The 24,144-nt window shown below is 37.3% G+C and overlaps 2 protein-coding genes across 13 annotated transcripts; one reads left to right on the forward strand and one right to left on the reverse strand.

The window, feature by feature from the left end:
• The first annotated feature begins 458 nt into the window (after positions 1 to 458).
• mtmr1a (myotubularin related protein 1a) lies at positions 459 to 11,022 on the forward strand. Of its 7 annotated transcripts, XM_043245144.1 has the most exons (18): positions 459 to 860; positions 1,428 to 1,533; positions 1,841 to 1,864; positions 2,893 to 2,916; positions 3,289 to 3,354; positions 3,664 to 3,745; positions 3,832 to 3,926; positions 4,018 to 4,125; positions 6,265 to 6,366; positions 6,469 to 6,552; positions 6,678 to 6,827; positions 7,414 to 7,602; positions 7,871 to 8,056; positions 8,451 to 8,657; positions 9,001 to 9,093; positions 9,223 to 9,336; positions 9,438 to 9,614; positions 9,719 to 11,022. In XM_043245144.1, exons 1-18 carry the CDS (start codon positions 736 to 738, stop codon positions 9,884 to 9,886), a joined length of 2,100 nt encoding a protein of 699 aa, XP_043101079.1. In that variant the 5' UTR covers positions 459 to 735; the 3' UTR covers positions 9,887 to 11,022. The 7 variants fall into 7 exon arrangements, with proteins under 7 accessions (XP_043101079.1, XP_043101076.1, XP_043101078.1 ...); XM_043245141.1 differs by lacking the exon at positions 3,289 to 3,354 and having other exon boundaries at positions 462 to 860; positions 3,667 to 3,745; XM_043245140.1 differs by lacking the exon at positions 3,289 to 3,354 and having other exon boundaries at positions 463 to 860.
• cd99l2 (CD99 molecule-like 2) lies at positions 10,714 to 22,392 on the reverse strand. 6 transcript variants are annotated; one of them, XM_043245154.1, is made up of 12 exons: positions 22,109 to 22,392; positions 19,529 to 19,576; positions 18,664 to 18,717; positions 18,400 to 18,468; positions 17,904 to 18,011; positions 17,223 to 17,306; positions 16,630 to 16,692; positions 15,360 to 15,431; positions 15,197 to 15,274; positions 14,989 to 15,108; positions 14,836 to 14,901; positions 10,714 to 14,348 (listed from the first exon to the last, which is right to left on the reverse strand). In XM_043245154.1, the coding sequence occupies exons 1-12, from the start codon at positions 22,167 to 22,169 to the stop codon at positions 14,287 to 14,289; spliced, it is 885 nt and encodes a 294-aa protein (XP_043101089.1). In that variant the 5' UTR covers positions 22,170 to 22,392; the 3' UTR covers positions 10,714 to 14,286. The 6 variants fall into 6 exon arrangements, with proteins under 6 accessions (XP_043101089.1, XP_043101090.1, XP_043101092.1 ...); XM_043245155.1 differs by having other exon boundaries at positions 18,670 to 18,717; positions 22,109 to 22,390; XM_043245157.1 differs by lacking the exon at positions 17,904 to 18,011 and having other exon boundaries at positions 22,109 to 22,391.
• Positions 22,393 to 24,144: the final 1,752 nt, after the last annotated feature.

Raw genomic sequence — 24,144 nt, forward strand, 5'->3', positions numbered from 1 at the left:
TTTAGAAAGTATTCAAGACCTTCAAGCGTGCGTGACTGCACTTAAAGACCAAAATGCATATACTATCACAGTGATATGACGACAGCAAAAGAGTTTGGTAGCACTTTATTTTAGGGTCTCTTTACTAGTTGCTTATTGGCATGCTTATTACTAGAATATTAGCTATTTATTAGTAATAATTAAGCACACATTAAAGCCTTATTCTGCATCCCTAATCCTACCCAATACCTAAATTTAACAACTAACTTACTAACTATTAATAAACAGCAAATTAGGAATCTATTGAGGGGAAAAAATCGTAGTTAATAGTGAATAAGTGTTCTTATTTTAAAGTGTTATCAACAGTTTTTGTGGTCTTGTAATCCTTTATTAAACGTGGATTAAAAAAATATTTGTTGTTAGTTTATTACAAATATGAAAAGTATCCCAAATGTTTGTTTAAACATAATTTCTGTTGAATATATGGAGGCAGATATGTCAGTGATCTAAATACGGGTTTGACAGCAGGGGGAGGATGTCGTCATGGCTGCCGCCTCTTCATAAATAAAGAGAAACGCTATTTGTCAGCGGCGGCAGGCCGGCAGCAGAACAGGAAGCGAAGACGCGACCGCAAGGCAGACTGCAGCACACCAACAGCCCAAAAGAGATGACTTCCTAAACGCGCGTTCCCCCGCCAGACTAGAGCTAGCTGAAAGGCGTTCGCATTGTACGAGACGGAGCTCGGGGAGGCGAGAAATGGAGAAACAGCAGCATCCGTCGGGTTCAGAGAGTCCGGCGCTGCCTCCCGTCCCGCGTAAACCTCGGAACCTCGGAGGAGGCGTCCCTGCGTCTCGACAAGACAGCGTGGATTCATCAGACAGGTACAAGACTCGGCTTCGTGCTCAAGTGTGCGATTACATACGTGGTTTTCATAAATAAAGCGAGCTGAAAACGCGCGGCGTAGGCACGCCTGTTGTGATGAGACGCGTCCTATATATTAATGTTAAGATATTTACTCTTATATGTCGTGTGTGTTATAATGCAGGTGCTTAGATGACGCTAATATCGAAAATGTATCTTAAAATAAATGATTTCTGTCCACTCGAAACTATCAGCGCGCATCCTTCCATCGTCGTTTTAAGGTGACGTTAGTCGCGTTAGCGTGTTACCAAGAACGTGATGCATTAAATTAAACAATAAGACGTATAAAAACAAGCATATTTTATAGCCATGGTGCAATGTTGATGCATTTTTCACCAATGGAAGATCAGACTGTGTGACACATTTGTCTGACCTCATATTGCCATCTGTCATCTTTAGTCCACAGACCACAGGATGTGAGCGCTGCACATTAATAAACGCCTTTGAGTTTGCCAGTATGGCGTTTGTACTTTCACATTATATCGGCTGCAGCACTTGCTTGAGTGTGTTTTTATTTTCTCACACAGTCCTACTGGATCTCATGTGGAGTGGTGTAAACAGCTTATAGCAGCCACTATCTCCAGCCAGATCTCAAGTGGAGTGCCTCCAGAAGCCATTACCCATGAATGCAAGGTTAGAGAACGGTTTTCACTCTTAGACCTGTATTGTATGAAATAAGTAAGTGATGATGGTCCTTACCGTAAAATAAACCCACGTGGAGTGACTGTAGGTAACCCCAACTTACTACTTCTGCTGTTTACCAAATAAATATAGGGAAGTGAAATATTGATGTGAGTTTAAATGCTATACATGCTATATTTAGAGAAATCGTTGGATGTCATATTTAAGCTTAGAAATCTGGTGTTCAAAATTAATGGGGCCAACTGTTTGTTTTTTTATGTCAGAGTGAGCCGTTGTGATATTGTGTTTTAATCAACAGGTTGGGAAGAAGATAGATTTCAGGGTAAGGGTGATGGAAGTACGGTCAATTTGCTTTAAAAGGGCAAAACTGCTTTGAGCTGTAATTTAGAAATTGTACATAATGCTACAAATATATAATCACTGTGTGTGCACACTTAGTCTGCTTTACCTTTGTGTGTGTTCCCTATGGGATTTCGTCTTTTTGTCATGTTTGTCTTCTGTTCATAAGCCCCTCTTTATGCTTTATTGAGGTGTTGAAGGATGAATCTCATGAAAAAATGGCTTGCTGTCATATTTTATCACATATTCAAAAAAGTCTGTTTTTAAGATACGAGTTCTTTGTCTGTTTGAACAAATTAAATGTAAAAAGAATACACATTTTATACATATAGACACATTATGTACACGTTTCAGTAAATTGTGCTGCTCACAGAAATCCCCAGTTCGTTGGTCTGGGATATTCTATAAAGCTTGTCTGAGATATAAACAGTAACACAGGGGACAGAGCTTATCAAAGGGTCATAAAATACAGTAAAAAAAAAATTACTTTTTAGAATGACCTTGTCTCATATAATTGTCACTTTAGTTGAAATATTGAATTTAGTTGAATTTTAATTAATTCAGTGTATTCTTTGTGCATTAATTGTTTTTGTTTTTTTTAACTACATTTTTAAATATAGTGTGTGTGTGTGTGTGTGTGTGTGTGTATACTAATTGTATTAAATTATATTGTAATTTAATACAATATAAATATAATATAGAATAATATATATATATATATATATATATATATATATATATATATATATATATATATATATAAGTAATGAGTAAATATTTTTTTACATTTTTAGTGGGTATTACGAAATATTAATGGTATTAAAAATAGGCTTAATTTTTTTTTCTTTCTGATTTTGGGATAAAATATGACTTTCTTTGACATTTTGACTAAGATTCAGTCTAATATGTGTTAAGTCTGCGTGCCTTTGTGCCTAAATGTTCATAAAGGTGTGTGTGTGTGTGTGTCTGTTTGTAACTTGTTTTTGTCTGTTGTCTATGTGTGATCACCAGGTATCCAGGAGGCCAAACTTGAGGGTAAGGCTGAAGATCCAGAATCTGAGATCTGTATTAAAACACATCAGAAGCATCAAAAGCTAACATTTGAATTTATTTAGCTGCCATTAGCTTAGATCTTCTAATGAAGCAGTGATGGCTAAGCAGCTGTATTCTTTGTGTATGTGTGTGTGTGTGTTTTCTCTCTTCCTCCTTAAATCACACTTCCTGTCTCTGTGAAGATATGACCTATCAACCCTAAATAGCAGCTATTGTCTTTGTTGCGTTGTCTCTCTTTCTCTTTCCAAAACAGACCTTTATAACACACTTTTCTTTCTTTCTTTCTTTCTTTCTTTCTTTCTTTCTTTCTTTCTCTGTCACATAATCTGTGTTTGCTCTGCGCCTGGTGCTCAGTCTCAGGACTCTGGTGAAGATGGCTGTCAGTTTGACAGTGACTACGAACTGCCATCTCATACTACGGCAAGTTTCTCTTGCTTCGACGCTACCTGCTTGCTCTAACCTTCCTGTGTCTACCTTCTGCTTTAACTCACTCAGTTATTTTACTGCCGTCAAGATCTTTGTCAAGCCTCAGACTTTATCATAGCAGCTATATTATTATGAGAAAACGCTGCTGTTTTTATAAATCAATACATTTCAGCAAGAATGCATTGCATTGTAACGATGCAGTGAAAAATACTGTTTATGTAAAGTTTCTTTTAAATAACGGTTTCCATAAAAACTGGAAACTGCTGTGGGAATTTTGAGAGGGTTTGTCTGTCGACCCTGTAGCAGGTTTTCAAGGACAGACGAAGGCAGGCCCCCCCAATGGATGAAGTCCCGCTGTTCCCTGGAGAGACGATCAAAACCACTGGTATGTTTTGGTTCAGTCGTAGTGACTCGTTTCCTGTTTCTGCTTGTTTGGTGTCTGGTAAGATTTGTTATTTTTTGCCTCTGCAGTTAAAGATGTGATGTATATCTGTCCTTTCACTGGAGCTGTGACCGGCACACTCACAGTCACGGACTACAAACTCTATTTTGTCAGTCTAGGACCGGTATGGAGAAATCATTATTTTTTCATTCTCTTTCTCATAGCGTCCTGTGTTATATTGCCCCCATTATGTCTTATTCCATCCATCTCTGTAGGATGTTCTTTTCGTATTGGACGTGAACCTGGGTGCCATCAGCAGGTTGGAGACCATCAGTGTACAGAGTCTTGGGGAGAATACTAGTGGCATGGAGATCGTCTGTAAGGTTAGATTAACTAACTTCCACCCACGAGCTTGTCTGTTCCACCTGCAGTAAAGATACACCCACAATGCAGAGCTCAGTGTTAGTGTGTGGAAATTCTGTCTGTAGAGGTAATTATTGTCTTAACTGTCAGTGCTTCTCAGACTTCTTACAGTGGCGTCCCCTGGGGCATTTAACATTCTTCCCACTTAGACTTTAAATTAATTTGCAGGTGCATTTTTTAACCTTAGGCAAAGTATTTCTATCCTTATTATTTGTATGTTATGTTTTATTTCATATTTTTACCATTCAGTTGAGAGTAATGTTAATATAATAAATAAACCAATGAATGATGGCAAAACTAAGAGATGCTTGTAGATTTCACCAGTTCTGTTGCAGAATTCGTTGGAACTATTATTTAGTAAAATATAACTAACGTTATTGACAATTTTGTTTTTAAAGCTGAATGCTGCATTTAAATGTTCGATTAATATCTTTTTTGTTGTTTAAAATTAATGTCACATATGCAATCGTTGGGATATTCAGGGAAAATTGCATTCTTGGTGGTATTTTGAACCAGAAAAACAGCAAAAGGGTGTGCTTCTGTATCAAAGGTTTCTTCAATCGATCTCAATCTACAGTCTGTCAGTATTTCTATATGCAACCAAGTGATACAAATCAGTATCAGTTTAGCAGCATCCTATCATAGTCACTCTGCTTGTGTGGATGCAGTCAGTTTTGACTACAAAAGAGGTAATTTGATGTCATTTGACCATTTACGGCACTCCAGTTTTCCTATTTTTATATTAAATGATTGGTTTTAATGTGACTTTAAGATGGGGTAGATTTAAAGACTGCCAAAACTCTGAATTTTGTTCACGTACCTCCTCCATTCACTGGTCCACGTACTCCCAGTCGAGAACCACTGTCTTGACTGATTCATGGGCAATGCATCTCTGTTTGTCTGGAAATTATCATAATTGATAATAATCATAAAAGCTTTACTGGTTCATCTTCTTTGTTGATTTCCATTCAGTATTCAGCATTAGGCCTGTATAGCTACAGATGTATTGGTACAATAATTGAATACACTTCTCACTTGTATATAAACAGCTGTTCAAATGTTTGGGGCAACGGAAATCATTCTGATGTGTTTATTTAGTGCTTAAAAACATTTATTATTATTATTATCAGTGTTTAAAACAATTATGCTGCTTATTATACGTTTCTTTTAGGATTCTTTAAAAAATTAATTTGAATAGAGATCTTTTGTTATATTGTGAAGTTCTGTCATTAAACTCTAGATGATGCTTCACCTGTATTAATCTGCTATGGTGTGTTTCATGTATGCTAAATATGGGCAAATTCTATTTTTTTCTATATTAAATGTTAAAATAAAGCAAATCAATAATCGGTATTGTGGGGGAACGGCCACTTTAAAGGGATAGTTCACCCAAAAATAAAAATTGTGTCATTATTCACCCATGTGTTAATTCTAAACCCATAAGACTTTCGTTCATCTTCGGAACACAAATTATGATATTGTTTATTAAAAACGAGAGCAATAAGAGAAGGTCAGGTCAGGTGGAAGGTCAGAAAATATCTTAATTTGTCTTCAGAAGATGAACAGAGGTCTTATGGGTTTGGAATATCATAAGGGTGAGTAATGAATGACAGCATTTTCATTTTTGTATTAACTGTCCCTTTAATAGTGAGAATTGGTAACTGTTACCTAAAGAACATTATACATTTTAAAATGCTTAGTGTTTTTGTTGGTTGACTATGGCCCGATTTCACAGACAAGTCTTAGACTAAGCCAGGATTAGATCATAGTTCAATTAGGTTATTAAGTAATTTTAATAAGTAATTTTTATAGACATGCCTAGAAAACAAAATACTGGGATCCATCTTAAGGACAAAACAAAGACACTTAAATGTTTAAAGATCCGTTAGTGCAAGTTTGTTTCAGTTGAAATACCTCAGACTTGCATTTTAGTCTAGGATTAGGTTTAAGCCTTGTCTGTGAAACTGGGGGTATGTATCAGAAATTAGTGTCTGAATTATGAAATTTTAATCTTATCAAAAGGAAAATAGATCTGATCTAATTTCAGCCTCAAATACTGCAGTTTGTCCATACCAATGATTTATTATTTGTCTTAATAGGATATGAGGAGTCCGAGGTTTGCTTATAAAAAGGAGGAACAGAGTAACCTGGAGATAGTGGAGGTGCTGACCAAGTATGCCTTCCCCCTGTCCAATGAGCTGGTACGTCATGGCTCCGGTCAGAGCAGTGATTGGCCACTGAATCCGAGTCCAGCTGGTTCATGTCTCCACAATCCATTTGTTTTCTTTTCTTTTCTTTTCCAGTCCCTGTTCGCCTTCCAATACAAAGAGCAATATCCAGAGGATGGATGGAAGGTTTATGATCCAGTAGCAGAATATAAAAGAATGGTGAGATGTGCACTTTACTGAAAAAGAATAGACTTAATATAATAATAAACTGAGAATAATATGGCTTTATTCAGTCTTTATACAGTTCTCTCTTCTCTTTTTTTCTGTTTCAACACTGTCTGCAGGGTTTGCCGAACGAGAGCTGGACCATCAGTAAGATCAACAGTAATTATGAAGTGTGTGACACTTACCCTGCTCTGCTCGTCACCCCAACCAGTATTAAGGAGGATGAGATCAAACGAGTGGCCTCTTTCAGAGTTAAACATCGCATACCAGTAAGTGATCATGCGTCCGTGCAACCTTATGATCTTTTTTTGCATTTTACACATTGCAATTCAGGGCTGTCTGCATTTCACATTAGTTATACATCCAACTGCATACTCCTCAGAGACTGCTATTCAAAAGGTGTTTTGAAGAAATCTGTACTTGAAGAAATGTACGTAAAATAAAAAATAAATGCAGTTCTTTTTATCTTATCTCTGCAGTTCTTTTATCCTAAAACACCACCAAAAAATTTTTGGTTTCCACCAAAAATATGATGATAATAGGAAAAAATGTTTCTTGCGCACCAAATCAGCAAATAAAAATGATTTCTGAAAGATGATGTGAGACAGACTACAGTAATGGCTGCTCAAAATTCAGCTTATATCACAGGAACAAATCATGTTTTAAATGTAAAATGTTTTATTTTAAATATTAAGTAGTGATATTTCACATATTGTCGTATTTTGGATCATGTAAAAGCAGCCTTGGCGCACATAATGTTCTTTTAAAAATATTTGAAAAAACTTACTGACATTAAACGTTTGGATGCTAAAGTATATGTCGCTGCTATGAACTGAGCCTCATTTTCTCTATCAGGTCCTCTCTTGGATCCACCCAGAAACTCAGGCCACTATAGTTCGCTGTAGTCAACCCATGGTGGGCCCGACAGACCGCCGGTGTAAAGAGGATGAGCATTACCTCCAGACCATCATGGATGCTAACGCACAGTCCCATAAACTCACCATATTTGATGCCCGACAGAGCATTGTGGCTGATAATCACAAGGTAATAGCAGTTTCCTTACTGTGTTTTTCATTTCAGCACATCGATGTTGCTGTACATGCAAAGTATCTGCTAAGTATCTTTCGGGGAGATGTAGGAAACTTTCTTGCATGGCACCTTTGACGCACACACCCTCATTATGTTTTCCGCAAATGTAGCTTTGAATTATTGAGTAGCCATCTGTGCTAATGTTCATCTGAAGATCCTGTCAGGAGATGAAAATAGAAGCCAAGAATCTTCTCTAACTATGTTCTGCCGTTTCATACCTCAGGCTAAAGATGGAGGTTATGAAAATGATAATTTCTATCCCAACATGGACCTGAATTTCCTGGACATCCCAAACATTCACGTCATGAGAGAGTCTCTGCGTAAGCTGAAGGAGGTGGTCTACCCCACCATCGACGATCTACACTGGCATTCAGCTATAGATGCCACACACTGGCTGCAGTACATACGGGTAAACACCAACCTGATCTACAATATGAATTAATTATAGGTATTTTTGTTCTCCTACTCATCTTTATAAATGTATTTTTGAAAAATCTACATGAGTACATGATTTGGCCATATATAGAGTGGATGCAAAAACAGCTGCTAGATTTGATTTGGGTCATGGTTTGCTTTGAACAGAAGAAATAAAGATGATGTGTTTTTGCATTAATAAGGTCATCAGATTCCATTTTAATGGTGATTCGATGGGCATGACTGAAAAAAAATTCAGATTTTGGTCTGGAATCATAGGAATGTTTAGGATTTGCGAGATTTTTCTCAGACTGTGAATCATGGCATACAGTGTGCACCCGGTTTAAAAAGATTAGACCATTTTAAAGGATTTGACTCTCTCTTTCTAGCTTTTGCTTGCCGGTGCGGTGCGGATTGCAGATAAGGTTGAGTCGAGTAAGAGCTCTGTGGTTGTGCACTGCAGTGACGGCTGGGACCGCACAGCTCAGCTCACCTCTCTGGCTATGCTAATGCTGGATTCATACTACAGGACTCTCAGGGGCTTCCAGGTGCTGCTGGAGAAGGAATGGATCGGCTTCGGACACAAGTTCGCTGCGGTGAGGAACGCCGAGTGTGAAAGAGAACCTATATATTTGGGGTAGAAAGATGGGCATATTGTCAGTGTTGGAAATAGTTTTGTTACTAGTGCTGTCAAATTAATAATCGTGATTAATCGCATACAAAATAGTATATATGTGTGTGTGTTCTGTATATATTTATTAATTATATGGATGCACTTCATTGCGTTTGACAGCACTATTTGCTGCTTAATACTTTTCTGCAAAAAAATTTTTCCCCAGGACTCTTTGAATATCTGTTTGAAATAGGAATATTTTGTCATTTGAATGTCCTTGCTGAATGGAAGTTTTAATTCCTTTTAAAAACATCTTTCTGTTATAGCGCGTTGGTCACGGAGATGAAAATCACGCAAACTCCGAGCGCTCGCCTCTATTTGTGCAGTTCATAGATTGTGTTTGGCAAATGATGAGACAGGTACGCTGCAACTTTTTTGGGTTTCACATGTAACGTTTTCATTCAGAGTAAAATGTGTCTGCATGTGTTTGAAATGGATGCTGCTGTTTTGGAAACTAACTGGGAATGTCTTTTATAATGTGTTCTCAGTTTCCGACTGCCTTTGAGTTTAATGAGCTCTTCCTCATCACTATCCTGGACCACCTCTACAGCTGTCTGTTTGGTACATTCCTTTACAACAGCGAACAGGAACGAGTGGAAAAGGCATGTACCAACACTGGGAGGCGGAATAGTAGTCGTTTTTATAGATTCCTAGATACGCTGCTCCAATGCTGACATTTTCAAATCTTTTCTTCTGTTCTCAGGAAGTGAACAGTAAAACGGTGTCTTTGTGGTCCTACATCAATAGCCAGCCAGAGGACTTCACCAACCCCTTCTATGTGGACTATGAAAACCACGTTCTGTACCCTCTGGCCAGTCTCAGACATTTGGAGCTCTGGGTTGGATACTATGTACGCTGGAACCCTCGCGTGAGACCACAGGTGCCGAATGTTCACAACATAAGCCTTAGCAATCCATGCCATTGCTAGTTTACTAAAACTAGAGCTTTTATAACTGACACCGGCTCTTTTTGACGTTTGATCAGATGCCTGTGCACCAGAACCTGAAGGAGCTGCTGTATCTTCGCGCAGAGCTACAGAGGAAGGCGGAGGAGTTACAGAAAGAAGTATCTTCGTCACACTCCATCTCCTCTTCATCAGAGCATGCGTATTCTCCTTCGAATGGTGGTACACCTCTACACACCTCTGTGTAAAGTACATGCGACGCTTACATTAGAGAATTCATCATTAACAGAATGTGTGGAGGGAATCTATAGATTACGTCAAACATGGAAATGTTAAGTCTAAATCTGTTGGTCGTTTCTCACTGGATAATGCTTTGAGAAGGATGTATGGAGGCCCAGCACATACACATGTAAAACACTTGCATGAACACCCAAAACGAGGATAGTCTTCAACACAATTCAGGTTCATTTCAGTTGTATGAAACTGTTCTTCTAGACTGATAACCGTTATTGATTTTATGAAAAACAGGCCAGTATTTTTACTTCCGTTTAACTTGACTTGTAATTATTGACAATTAAGTTTTAAGAATTTATTTGTACGTAGACAAAGTAATATGAGCATCTTTTTCTATTTGACAGCATTTCTTTGCTTTTTCTGTAGTTTTTGTGTATTAGTTTTTCTTTACTGCCTCAGCATCGCCTTCCTTTGTGCCAATACTTTCCAACCCTTTAACTTTTCACTCGAAAAATCTTACATGAACATCTTATTGCTCTACCTGTCCGCTTGATTATATTGTGTCTTGTGTTCAAGTTTTAAAATTACTTTAGAATTACATTTTTTTTTTAGCTGCTGTAGCTTTTGAAACCACATACTGTATTTGTTTGTTTTTCTTTAGGACTTGTTAGTATGAAAGTGGAATTAGGTTTAATGTTCGCACCCTACTACTGCACTACTACTGTACTTTCATGTACTACTGAAATGTATGTTTACACAAGGTAAATAGGGACCATCTGATATATATGTATATATCAACTCATGATTAATTAAGAAAGTGCAAAGTTTTTTTAAATCTGTGAAAAGCCATTTAAGCCATTCCTATTTAATTGGAATCCTGGGTGTTTTGACTTTTTTAGAAATGGTCAACGGTTAAGATCATTTGAAGAGGGGATGCCATATAATGTTAAAAAAAATATATGTAATACTTATAATGCACCTTAAGAATTATATATTGTGTATTTGTTGTTTTTTGTTCTTTTATGAGTGTATTTTTGTATTTGTGCAACCCTGGTTATTCTTTATACAGACACATTTTTTTTACTTCTGTTAAAAAATATATTGTGCAGAACCTTGATGAAAAATAAATAGTAAGGAATCAAAGACAAGATAAATTGTTTATTATTGGGTTTCTTTATGCTGATCTTTTACCACCAAGGGAGATACAGAGTGAAATTTGAGTATATTTGAATATTAAAATGTCTAGAAGAGGAATGACAGTTGATACCTGTGCAATTAATTGTTTTCATCACAGTCTGTATTTGAGTGAGCAGGCACTGATATAAACTGTGAGATTTTATGCTGAAAGTCAATATTTCACATCAAAGCCAAATTTGCCAAATTTCATTCAATGACAGATAAAGCTGCAGCATTACAGTCTGATCTGTGGCAGTTCCATGATGCAAGAACTAAACTGGCAGTGCAAATCAAGACACTTCAGAAACGTATGTCCCAATAACAAATTTTTCAAGTTAATAAATAAACCCAGTACACAAGAAAAACCTTTAATATCTACAGCTAGAATCCAAAACATGCATATCTGTACAGTTCAGCGCGTACACCCTTGTTTTGACAAAATTGCAACTATACTGGCCAAAACGACACCAGAGAGAGCCCAGAGATCCTTACAAATGCAACATCCACCATATGAACTACTAGTATCCAGAAATGCAGATGGTCGGTTGAAGGAATTGGGGAGGTTTTAACAGTCACATAATGCATCAAAGCAACAATTCTGGAAGCAGTTCAACACAAACAGGTGATTATGTTGTCGTAAATGCTCAAGACACTTGTGAATTTCCACATTTGCCTTAACCAAGACTGTTGCACCTTTCACTCGGCTGTTTCAGGTTCATTCCACTGGATCACTAGACTCACACCAAAGTCAAAGAACATGCAAAAAGGCAAAACCATCACAATTCATCTTTGGTGTTCTTCATTTCCAACAAGTGTAGCACCACAAGAAAAAGCTACATTTGTTCTGGTAGCCAAAGCAGTAAAAAGAGTTACATTCAGCTAACATTCTCTTTGTTGATTTTCACCCTAGATGCTCCACCAAAGCCTTGGTAGGACGCGCCTTTAAAGGAAGTACCTGGCAACATTCTGCGCCGATATGTCTCTGACATCATTACCATTCGCAAGACTTGTAATTCTGCTATATTGTGGGCGTGTGAGTTAACAATATTTCAGATGTGTTTAAACTGCAATAGTGTTAAGGTGAGGTCACATTTACCGCTGTTCTGCGTTTTTGTTTTGTTTTTTGCAAGCGTAAACAAGAATTTCGTGCGATCGGGATCTGGCAACCGATTTCGCGACGCAAGTTAGTCACACAAATCATCAAGCCGTGTTTAAAAGTGATTTGTTTGAGCAAGCGGCATTTTGGCCGGCGGAATTTCAGACAACGTGACCACACCTTTAAACTGGAACAACGTACGTAACCTAGTACGTCTAGTTTGTAGACATTCAAGTGAGGCAGCCCTTCTAACGGTCGTGACTGTTAGTGCTGTGTTAGTAAGCTAGCATGTCTTCCCTAATGTTAGCGTGGTAAGGCATTGGGAAGGAAAGCACCATTGGCGAGGGCTTGGGTTGGGGGTAACTAAGGTGCACCTGATTTCACAGTGAAAAACAACAGCTACAGGAAAATCTGGAGCATCTCAAGTGAGGGAGAGGATGGTAAGGACTGAGCCGATTTTTAATCCGGTTTTGCTAACTTTGCCATTTCTCGACGGTGGCCTTGAAAACGAGATAAATTAAGACTCAAACTGGTCAAACGCCAGGCCTGGGGGAGCAGCAAATCACTGACAAGCATCGCGATATCACGCTCGGTTTGCTTGTGAAACTGAACGAAATATCGCGTAGCTTGTCGGTGATCTCCGGCTCTGTGTATTAACCGCCGCTCCGTTTGAAAACAGCTGATGGGAGATTTGCCGCTTATCAAGGACCCGGCTTTACTGGCCAGATGAGCATATATCGTACGATTTTTTATTTTTTTTTGCCCAGCCCTAGCTAGACCCATGGCAAATGGGGGAAAATTAGCAAAACGGTTAAACAGCTGGGGACTCATTAAGGCAATAGCAAAACTAGCGAGGGTGTAACAGGTCTCTAAAAAGTCTCAAAGCTAAAGCTCAAACATGCTACAAACGATACAAACACTAAGCTAGGGTGGAAAAAACTACTCCCCGTAATCCAAAAAGAGTGGGGGGGCACAAACATGTATGTACATTTACTGCTACAAGTGTAAATAGGGATACACTGATACAACGGTTTGAGTACAAACTTGGAAACGGTATGCGATATACAAGCACATTAACCCCCTTAAAACCCCACAAAAGGCAATGGATCAGAATCAGCGATACAAAGAGTTACTAGACTGATTAAGTATTGCGCTAACATGAAAACACAACTTCTGTTACTTCCACCCACAAGTTACTTCACGCTAATGTATCTACTCATTCTGATCGGGCCGAATCAAACTATTCCTCACAAGAAGGAATCGCAACCACTGACATCCAACTAACACGCACAAAAGCAGTCCACACAGCTTCTTCATCAACACACGTCAACACATCTTCACAGTTAAACCCATTTTTAGTCATCGTTTCATTTTTTTTTTAAAAAGCAAATTAGAAGGAAGCAGCTGTTGGTTAGTTTTTGACTTCAGTTGTTTCTTTTTTTTCCCCTCAAAAGTCACTCTAGTAAAAAGTTCGCTAAGACACAAAAACCTGCATATATGTGTAACAATCTTTTCACATTGCTCTGTGAAAGCAAGGCAAATATATACAGATCATGTTAAAACATCAACAACAAGAAAAAAACTTCACAAATCCTTCATATTTTTTTTTCAATCGCAGATTCCACAGCAGCTGATCTGTTAAGCCCGTCTTGCTGTGAAATCGTAAGGAAAACAGTCTTTACCTTTTAAAAGCGGATTTCTATGATTATCCAATCAGCTGTTTTTTTTGTGTGTGTGTAAACCTTGGATTAATCATTCGTATCACTGTTCGTTAATATGCCTTTGTGCACAATAGGAATGATGGGCTAAACTGACAAACAAAAATACTGTAGCGCAGTTTCTGTAGGACTCTTTGTAAAAAAAACGCCCAAGTGTGATTTCTTGGGTCTCTGCATGTCATGCGAAAATTATTAGGTGTTTTCCATTTCATAGCAATATTATTGCAAACAGGCTTACTACACTTTTGCATGTGAACGGTTTAAAAAAATGATTAGACTATAGTCAATGTTGATTTTAAACAGTCACATTGGTACTTAAAAAAGGGCATTGTGGTGCAAATGCGCAGGGAAATACAGTGGCATTCAAATTGGAGAACAACGATTTAGAACTGCGCCCTCTTTAGTTTGGATGATGTGTTTCAGATTACACTGCATTTTCCTCTGTTGGCGGCTCAGCATTGGGAGGCTGGAGAAGAGTTTGTTGAACTGTAGGGAGGCAAATAATGCAATTACTAATTCATTCTGTCAAGAGAGAGATATCTGTCTGAAAGAGAGATATATATTTAATTAAAGAACGTAAATTGTAGATGATAGATGTGCTAACAAATGGCATCCATAACCAAAAACGTTTCTGAGCCATAATGGGTTTCGTAAACATCTCAGTAGAGTTTCAAACCTTATTTAGCATAAATTGTTAATAGAACATTATTTTCAACTTTATATTTAGCATATAGTGCAGTCATCTGTAAATATGTTTTTTGTGCCCTCAAGAAACTATTCACATGGATTTTTTTTGCATGCTTATGCATTAAAATGTAGAGGTTTTATATTACCTACTCCCTTTGTGCATCTCTATGAATAAAGTAACAATGATGCGCTTTGTTGTTTATATAACAATACAAAGCTGGTTAAAAATCGATGAATTTACATGAAGACATTCGCCTCATAAATTCAACATAAACATGGTCAGTACCTTGTGGCTCCTGTGCAACTACAGCATCTGGGGCATCTGCTTTCACCATATCTGCATTCAGACTCTCTGTGGAAAGATAAAGCATGTGATAAATGAATGCATGGAAAAATACAAACTGTGGAACATTTAAAAAGAAAATGTATTGGTCTTTACGCTGTATGCTGAAGCACAGCTTCTTCTTCTGGTAGGAGATGTAGCTGCTCACTGCACCAACCAGAGCCATAGCGACAGCGCTCACAATACCAGCGATAGTTCCAGTCTCAGCCATGGTGTCTATCAATAACCACAATGGCCACTATTAAAAGATATAACTGTACCAAATTAGCAAAATAGCCTTGAATACTATTTAACACGATCATACTGTAGTTGTCATCAGCAGGGTCCACATCACCGGCACTGTTTCTGTCACTGCTTCCGCCGCTACTTCCACCTTTTCCACCTGTAAAAATATAAACATATTACTCCTACTGTTATTTGACACGTCTCACAATGTGAGGATCTGTCAGGCAATTTAAGTTTGTCACCTTTGCCTTTGTCAGGTTTGTAGGAGTTATCACTGCCCACATCTGCAAGGTCATCGTCTGAGAATTGACTACCTGAGAATCAAAAAAATAAAATTACCATTAGCTTGGGGAGTTTACTGATCCTATCAGCATTCAATCAGAGACCCACAGAGATCTAAACAAAGGTGAAGCTTTGGTGACCCCAAAAGAGGAAAAGCCTAGCACTGCATGAAACAGAAAGCTGAGTTGCAAATTAGGGCTGGGCCACAAAAAAAAAAAAAAATTATATTTTTGACTTAACATTGATTTTCAAGATAAATGGAACTTTTTTTCATATTTATTTCTGCAAAAAATTATAATATACTACTGGTTATAATTAAATTAAATCCTATTATTATAAGTATTCTCTGCTAGATGGCAAAGATGCCACTTGTTAGTCTACACAGTCTCAACGTGCCGTTTTAATACAGTTACAAATAGATTACCTCTTCTGCTTTACTACAAGTTATAGCACAAAAGGAACACAAATTGACATCGAAAGGTATGTTGAAAGACACAGCATGACTTTAAAATATATATTACAATGTATCATGTCTCACAATGTAAAAATCTAATATTTATGTCAGGAAAGCAATTTCATGTCTGTAAAGTATGTAGCAAGAAACAGCTCTAAATTTGTAGCATTTTTATTAATATATGTACTACATAAATATTAATTATATTTTACTTAACACATTCCTGATATCATAATTATGTAACTGATATTTGAATAAAGCTGTCATGAAAACATTTCACCATTTTAATGATAATAATAAATAACCAAGTTAGAAAGCAGAGACATCCTTTTTTCTAAACAAATTTTTCTTTTTTTAGTATTGACTATTATTTAAAAATAAACAGTTCAGAGATTTTTTTCCTTCAGTAAAACTGAAATATACTTGTATTGACAGACAAAGTATTTTTAAATGAACAAATGTTGAATTAAATTTAGATTGATTCCTGAAATCTGTATCACCACCCAGCCCTACTGCTGCTGCATACAATCTAGAGGAAGCAAGGAAACTAACAATCTGACTGATTAAACCAAAATCCATGCAAAGTCAAGATGCAAGAGATGGTGATCACAAGGTTAATGCTTGAGTTCTTAAAAGCCGTGACCTGAAATCAGACAGCGATTAGATCAGTTTCGATTTGTGGGTGCAAAGGGTGATTTTTTTTTTCCAGCCAAGAAGATGAAGAGAGGAAGAGGGTGGTAAAAGGGGTTTCCCAAGTAGTTACTCTTATTTCTTACCACCAGTTCCACCTCTGCTATTGGGTTTGCCTGCATCACGGCCCCTTCCCCCGAGGTCTTTATCTGACAGGGACAGGAGATGCCATCAAGCCTGGCTAGCTTGGGTTAAGTTAAGTTTCCCAGTGATAGACTGTAAGGGGGATATTACTGACTTTACTGTGTGATTCATTTGGTTATTCATTTGATTACCTTCAAGGTTACAGACTTTTACAGCAAATGTACAAAATGAATAATTATGCATATTCTGATCAGAAACAGAGGGCCCTTCATCTTTTTTTGCAGTATGTTAGTGCTTTCATATGTTTTTGCATAAACAGTGTTATGAGTGGAGAAGTTGTATTTCCTTTCACCATTCCCTTCTCTCTTTAGAATGTATAGCAAAGTCTGCTGTGTTGAAGCATTTAGTTTTGGCCTAAACCAGTCATCAGTTCTTATATTAACCACTCACTTTGGCAGATTAGTTTTATCCGGACATGGATTCTGCTCTGCAGAAGGTTACATTATTCCTGTTAAATGGTTTCTGTTTGGACCACTAAATTGCAAAAAAAAAAAAAAAAAGAAAGGTAAAAGCAGGTAAACACAAAAATACCTACCGCCTTTTCCAGAGTCTTTGTTGCCCGTTCCTCTGATGTCATTGTCAGGGTTCAAGGCGTCTTCAAGGTCAAACTCACCAAAATCTATCAGCCAAAATAATAATTTACTACATAACATAATAACTGTGTAATATGAGCTTTAAAATGCTTCAAATTATGTGCAATGATGATAGAACCCACAAAATCTCACAAGACAAGATGACAATGAAGACAAATGTTAAATGTATATAGTGTGCTGTGACACTGGGGTGTAAGACACGCTGAGTTCATAGGAGCTGAGCTGCCATCCACTAGAAAATCTGTGCTTGCGGCCATGATTTACTTTAGCTGCCATAATTCTATTATAATTTACGTCACATGAATACAAGCTATAGCATGTTTATATTTGCTGCATGAAAAGTAGGCATTGTGTTATTAATGTACTATTAGAGATTGTGCCTTCTGTTTTGTTTAAATATGGAAGAACATTTAGAGCATTACATGCAAAATGATGCTAAACAATACATGAATGCATTTATTATTAAACTCAGTCAAACGTGAACACTTGAACAATGTACCGAATCATTTTAGCCTTTCATCCCATTTTAAAAGCTGCTTTAAATACACACATCTACATGACAAAAAACACGGAAACAAACACGATGAGCGGTTCTACAGGGAAACTGACGACACGGTACAAACCAGACTGGGCTTTCCGAGGGGGAACAGAGGTTCGGAGAGGACTAGGGGGTGTTCGGGGCAACAGGCCCGGCCGAATGGTGGCATCAAACAAATCAGTGAATGTCTCTTCTGTTAGTGGAGGTTAGTTAATATAGTTAGTATTGTAAAGCACTTGACATACAAAGGGTGCTGGGTATTCAAACCTATGATAAAGTCTGATTAGTAAGTACTAAAATACAGGATGTTAATAAGTATTCATGAGATTGAGGTTTATTTTACACCATACATTATTCAAAGTTCAACACGGGCTACTCCTTAAACTATACTGAACCGTACACAATGTTTTTGACTTAGATAAATATATGAGTTCTGAGAGCCTTCAATCAGGGTAAATGCTGCTGACTCACCATAACACAAAAACATGTTATAGCACTCAAAGATGTTAACAGCTCCAGGTGTTAATGAAGAAGGTTAGTAGGGATATTTGAGCATTTGAGGTACATTAAGTGCTTCTCACCTGTTTGTTTAGGCTTGGGTTTGGCTGGTTCCCTGACTGTGGGCTTAACAGGTTTAAGACTGGGTTTCACTGTTAAACAAATGAACAAAATTGTATCAAATTATTAGGTAAGGTAATCCAATAAGGTATTAAATCACTTATTATTACTATAATGTCATATAAGGTGATAAATGATTGCATCATTTATTTTTGAAAGGCTCATTTAACAGCATTTCCTTAGCTTATTACAGTGCTGTCAAACAATGTACAACAAACAATGATTACCCCCACCTGCTCCTCCTGCACCACCTGCTGGGTTCACTTTAGGTGTTGGGGTACCTGGAGTGTTAAAGTAAAGTTCATTTAATATACACAATAAAATCCATCTGACACTATACTAAAATATTATCGTATACAGTGTAGCAGTCTAAAATTGTTACAGTAAAAACCTGTTAAGTGCTTACTGGTAAATTAAAGAATTACTTCACCCCAAAATCTTTTTTTTTTTTGTCACGAATCACTTACCCCATGTCTTGCTCTGTTTCTACCTTAGCACCATTTTGGAGAGTATCCAGAACAGTGTACACAGTTTGCGTCCAATGGATACTCTCTAAAATGGTGCTACGGTGACGCGGATGGACACAGAGCAGTCTCATGGCTTTATAAAATTCAGATTGAACCACTGATGGCAGATGGACTATTATGACTATGTCTTTCATCCTTTTCTAGACCGTGACAGTGTTTATTACGTGGCAGACAATGGGACGGTCTCCTGGTTTTCATCCAAAATAACTTAGCTTAAATTGTGTTCTGAAGACAAACAAAACTTTTACGGGTTTGAAACGACACAAGAGTAAGTGATTAATGAAGAAATCTTCATTTTGGGGTGGAGTAAGCCTTTTAGATAGATCAAAGCTTAAAACTAATGCAATTTTACAGTAAAATACTGTTTAATATACAGTGGAAGTGAAATAGAACGTTATCTTATAATATAAAATTATAAAATATATATATATATATAAAGTTTTCCCAATTTCACTGTATTTTTACCAAATTATACTGCCAAACAAAAATGAGATTTTTATGCATCTTGTATGGCGGATTTGTACAGTATTACAAATGCCTATACTGTTATAATTGTCATACTCACTTGGGTCATCATCAAATGCATCTGCCAAGTCCAGATCCTCACTTATTCCTGTAAAACACACAAAAAGAGAACCATTCATAAAGTATTGTTGCAGCTTATAAGCAAATAATGAATATGCATGTATTTATGTAAATCATGCCTGAGCACACATAAAACATAAAAATAATCATAAAACGGTCAGCTTTAGTCCTTGTTTCTGATTGGTCAGCAGCTGTGTTATAAACAACAAACCAATAATATAGCGTCAGAACCATTCCATGTGTTATTTGAGCTAAATTAACTGTTTAATATTTATGTAATAAAGACCCTGCTGGTGTTATCAGGTCATTCAGGCCACTCCCTTTCTCCTGTCAAAGAACGTCTTCTCATGGGAGATAAGTTGGAGTGTGTGTGTGTGTGTGTGTGTGTGTATGATGCATCTTGTACCGTATTGCTTACATATAAATGCATGATTTCGTTTATGCAGGGCCAGGGCCCGTAATTATTTTCTTATCTTATTTGACTGCAATATGCGATACTATAATGAAAATCTTAGGTGATGCATGGATGCTAATGCAAAAACTGGATTAGATGCCTAGCATCACTAAAGACTCTTTATAATACGACTTCCACAGTAGAGCCGCTGCATTCCTGGATTTTAACAAAGACAAGAATATGACAGCTTACAAATGCATTCTTCAAGCACAATGGGACAAAGAATCTTTTGTGCCCGTGTACTACACAACAAAGATGTTTCTGCAAAGATTCTTTCCCCATGTCTCATTTTTGGTAGCACATTTATAAATGCATTCTTCTGTAATAAGCTAGACTCAACTCTCCATGTCTTATGCAATGGATGTCTGCCATATATTTTTAGCACTGGGTCATAGATAATGTGGTGCAACACTCCACTGCGGTCAGTCTTAAACTTCTATAGCTATTTCTCTATGTGTCTTTTAATCTGCCAGTCCTAGTGTTGTTTTCTAAGTTCCTCTTTCTGCTTGCCTCTTCTGCCTTTTCTCCTTGTTTAGTTATATATATATATTTAGTTATTAGTCCATATTAGGTTTAGCTAAAAGCTAAAAGCAACAGCTACCCCTCAAGCAGCGCTGCCAAAGCCAGCTCAGCATTGGCACACAGTTATGTGATCAATACATCATGTGACAGCAGTTAATCTATCTGATGTTTTTGCCAGTCACAATAGATACCTATTTGTTCTAAATAAAATACATTAACGTTTTAATTTTGGGGTTCGTTGGTTATTCAAATATTGATAAATTACTGACAAATATCTTTGAATTTGAACTTGAAAACAAGTCAAAACATGAACCTAACACCTAAAACTGTGGTAAAACTATACGCTCATTAATATACAATGAGTTTTCAGGTAAGGGAGTGTAAACATGTATCTAATTACATATACAGCAGTGGGGTGTGGCTGACAGGGAAAAGGGGAGGGGCTGTTTACCTCTGCCAGAACTGCAGATGCTGGCTCGCTTTCCTTATTCATTTCAATGGTGATGATTTTCATACAATATACCATCCATGCTCAGTATCTAATGTAGTCTTTTTCAGAAATGGATGCCATATGCCCACATATTTTGCTCATGCATTCATGGAAGCTTTGACATTGAACTTGTGTGTTCCTCACACCCGAGGGGGGACCGTAACCCCCTGTCATAAAATGATGGTATCTTCCTATGTTCCGCAGTCTCCAAAAAATTCCAAACTCCTATGCTGTACCTGGGCGCATTGTGGCTTCTCGTGCGCATGCGCTCTGACTTGCAACGTAGGCTACCTGTACCGTGCTAGGATGGGGAGGCTGTGGAAATAATGCTGTTCTGTGAATATTCTTGATTTCAAGCCGTACTCAACAGTACTGTTTTGTTTTTCTTTCAAGCCCAGATACAAAACATGATTAATGACGTAAAGTAACGTAAATGAAGCATCGTTTTCTGTTAAGCGAGAGCTACAGAACATCATGAATTGGTAAAATATTACAAGTTGGCATAATATTAATATAATTTGAATTTAAAATACCTTACGGTTAAATAAGCTAAACATCATCAATATATACAAATGCATGCAATACGCATACTTCAAAAAACAACCGAATGTATTCATAGCTGTATCTTTATTGGCGCTCAAATACATCTTTGCGCAAGGGGAAACAAAATAACATGCAACGAATTCGTATCAGCCATACCCTTTTAATATGTAGCAGTCAAGAAGGGTAATATTCTTCTCACCCTCATTAATATGCTTAACGGTCAGATTTGAAATGCCCCCATCGCGCAATAAACACCCAATTTGATTCTTCGCATTTAACTAGACGAACATCATTTGTTGAGTCTCAGCATGTCATGCACAGCGCCGTAGCCATGGCTCGACCCAGACAGATGATCCAGACCCAGACAGATGTTAAAACGCAACTCAAACACGGTGATTTATGCGATTCCTGCACCCGGTGTTCTCTATAAAAATGGAGGCTACGTTAAAGTCAAAGTCTGAACGCTTTAAATCAATGCTCGCCTACGGTGCCGACAAAAATGATGAAGTAGGCATGGCACCGGGTTCAACAAAGAGGGGCGCAGCGCTTACCTTTCACCACCAGCAGAGAAAAGACCGCTAGAAGCGTCCATGTCGAGAGATTTTTCCCCATGTTGAAAGTCCGAAATGGCACCGGGATTACAGAGATTTTAAATATTGGCAGTAGATGATGTATATGCGACTTTTTGCCCTTGGGGCCTGAGGGTAATTTTAAGAGTCGTGGCTCCTCAGTTAGATGAGAAAAGCCTGCGCGAGAGTCTGCAGTGCGAATGAGCGAGCACGAGATTCACAGCCGCGTGTTAGATCACGTTTCCACACCGGCTTTAGGGCGGTTCCTTAAGCTCGGCTCTGCTTTTCACTCAGAGAGCACACTGGGTTTTTTTTTTTTTTTTGGGGTTTACAAATAAACCTACCGATTATTCCTTCTTTGGCTACAAATGAATGATGGCTATGTTAACTTGCTAGTGAACTTTGTATGTAGAACAGGCGCGATAAGAGCGTGTTTACAGTTTAGCGAAGGACTGCTCTGAGGGATAATATGACCTCTCGTGCATTTGGCTATTCACTTGGAATGACTGAATTAGGATAATTGTGCGTCTTTGAATAATTAAGTGACTCGCACAATTGACTTCAGTTAATAATTTATATGTTTGGGTAACATGCATGGACACGGGGCTGTTTTATGGCCTATGTCCATGCATGTGCGCTCAGTAGCCTAATCGTCAGGTAGGCCTAATTAAAAAAAGTTTTATGCATTAGAAATTAAATGCAATTTTGGGGGGAAAAAAGAGAAAACGTTATTAAAGCGACACCACAGCTGCTGTGAAAACCCAGATGTTAATAAAATAAACAGTATAAAGTTCAAAACCACTGGTACATGAACAAACAGGGCAGTTAAAAACATGCAAAGCATGAAGACCTTTAAAACAGGGTGAGTTGTTTTGAATATAGACAGTCATTTCTATGGTGTGGCATATATATATAAATATATATATATATATATATATATATATTGCTATTATTAGGCACTTTGTTTGAATAGTTATTATATGTTGGATGTTATTGGAAATGAAACGCTATTATACTGTCATACGGTATAATGTTCTTGGTGTTCTGAGAGTAGAAATGGGCACTTAGGTTATATCTGTGTTTTACTGTAAGTCGATGAAACACAGTAAATCTAAAGTGAATGCGCCACAGTGACTCATCCATTCTGTTGATTGCAGATTGCTCACATAAAATACATCCCATTTAAAATCGGTGCATAATCTAGATAATATAAAATCATATACAGTAGGGACCACCCTTTTTTAATTTGTTGTTTTGTTCAAGCTTTTTAACATTTCCTGTTCAATTTCGTCTTGATATTAGTGGGGTTTTTAAACTGTAGTTTATATATTTTCAATATATTTTCATGTTTTATTCTAAAAGAATAACCCATCCCACTTTAACCCATCCCACAGCAGTAAGTAATGAACAAGCACTCTCTGAACACACACCCAGAGCAGAGTATAACATAAAATACATTAGTCTATAACAGCCAGTATATAATGGTCTATAATATTATATGATATTTACAGTATAACTGCTATAATAGTTATAATGTAACTGTAATATATAACATAAATTACAATAGTATAGTCCCTTGTGTGTTAAAAACTTTTTGACAAGTGGTCAATGAGATTACAAGGGTCGTCAAGAATATAAAGTTTCGTTAGTGTCATAGTAACTTTTTAAATGAAGAACTGTTTGAAGTTTAGTCATGATAAGTCACGCAACTTTCACTTTGACGCGGCTTAAGCGTGCTATAGTGGCATGCCAATTCTTACCAAACAGGAAGCATGCGCCGTTTTTCTTCTGCAGGTTTTACATTGTTTGTAATGCACAGTTTTGGGCAGTTCCAGATGAATGATGACCAAACTGTGACTAAATGGTGGTCCTACGTCATAGTATGAAAGACAGCCACTGTCATGGTTCTGCAACCAAAGATAGGATGTGAACATTTTCTAACAATGTCAGAAATATTTAAAATAAAAATACAAAAATGTATTTAAATACAAATAAAAATAATGTATGGAAAAAACATT

Source organism: Puntigrus tetrazona, chromosome 7 (genome assembly GCF_018831695.1).
Source record: "Puntigrus tetrazona isolate hp1 chromosome 7, ASM1883169v1, whole genome shotgun sequence".
NCBI lineage: Eukaryota > Metazoa > Chordata > Actinopteri > Cypriniformes > Cyprinidae > Puntigrus > Puntigrus tetrazona.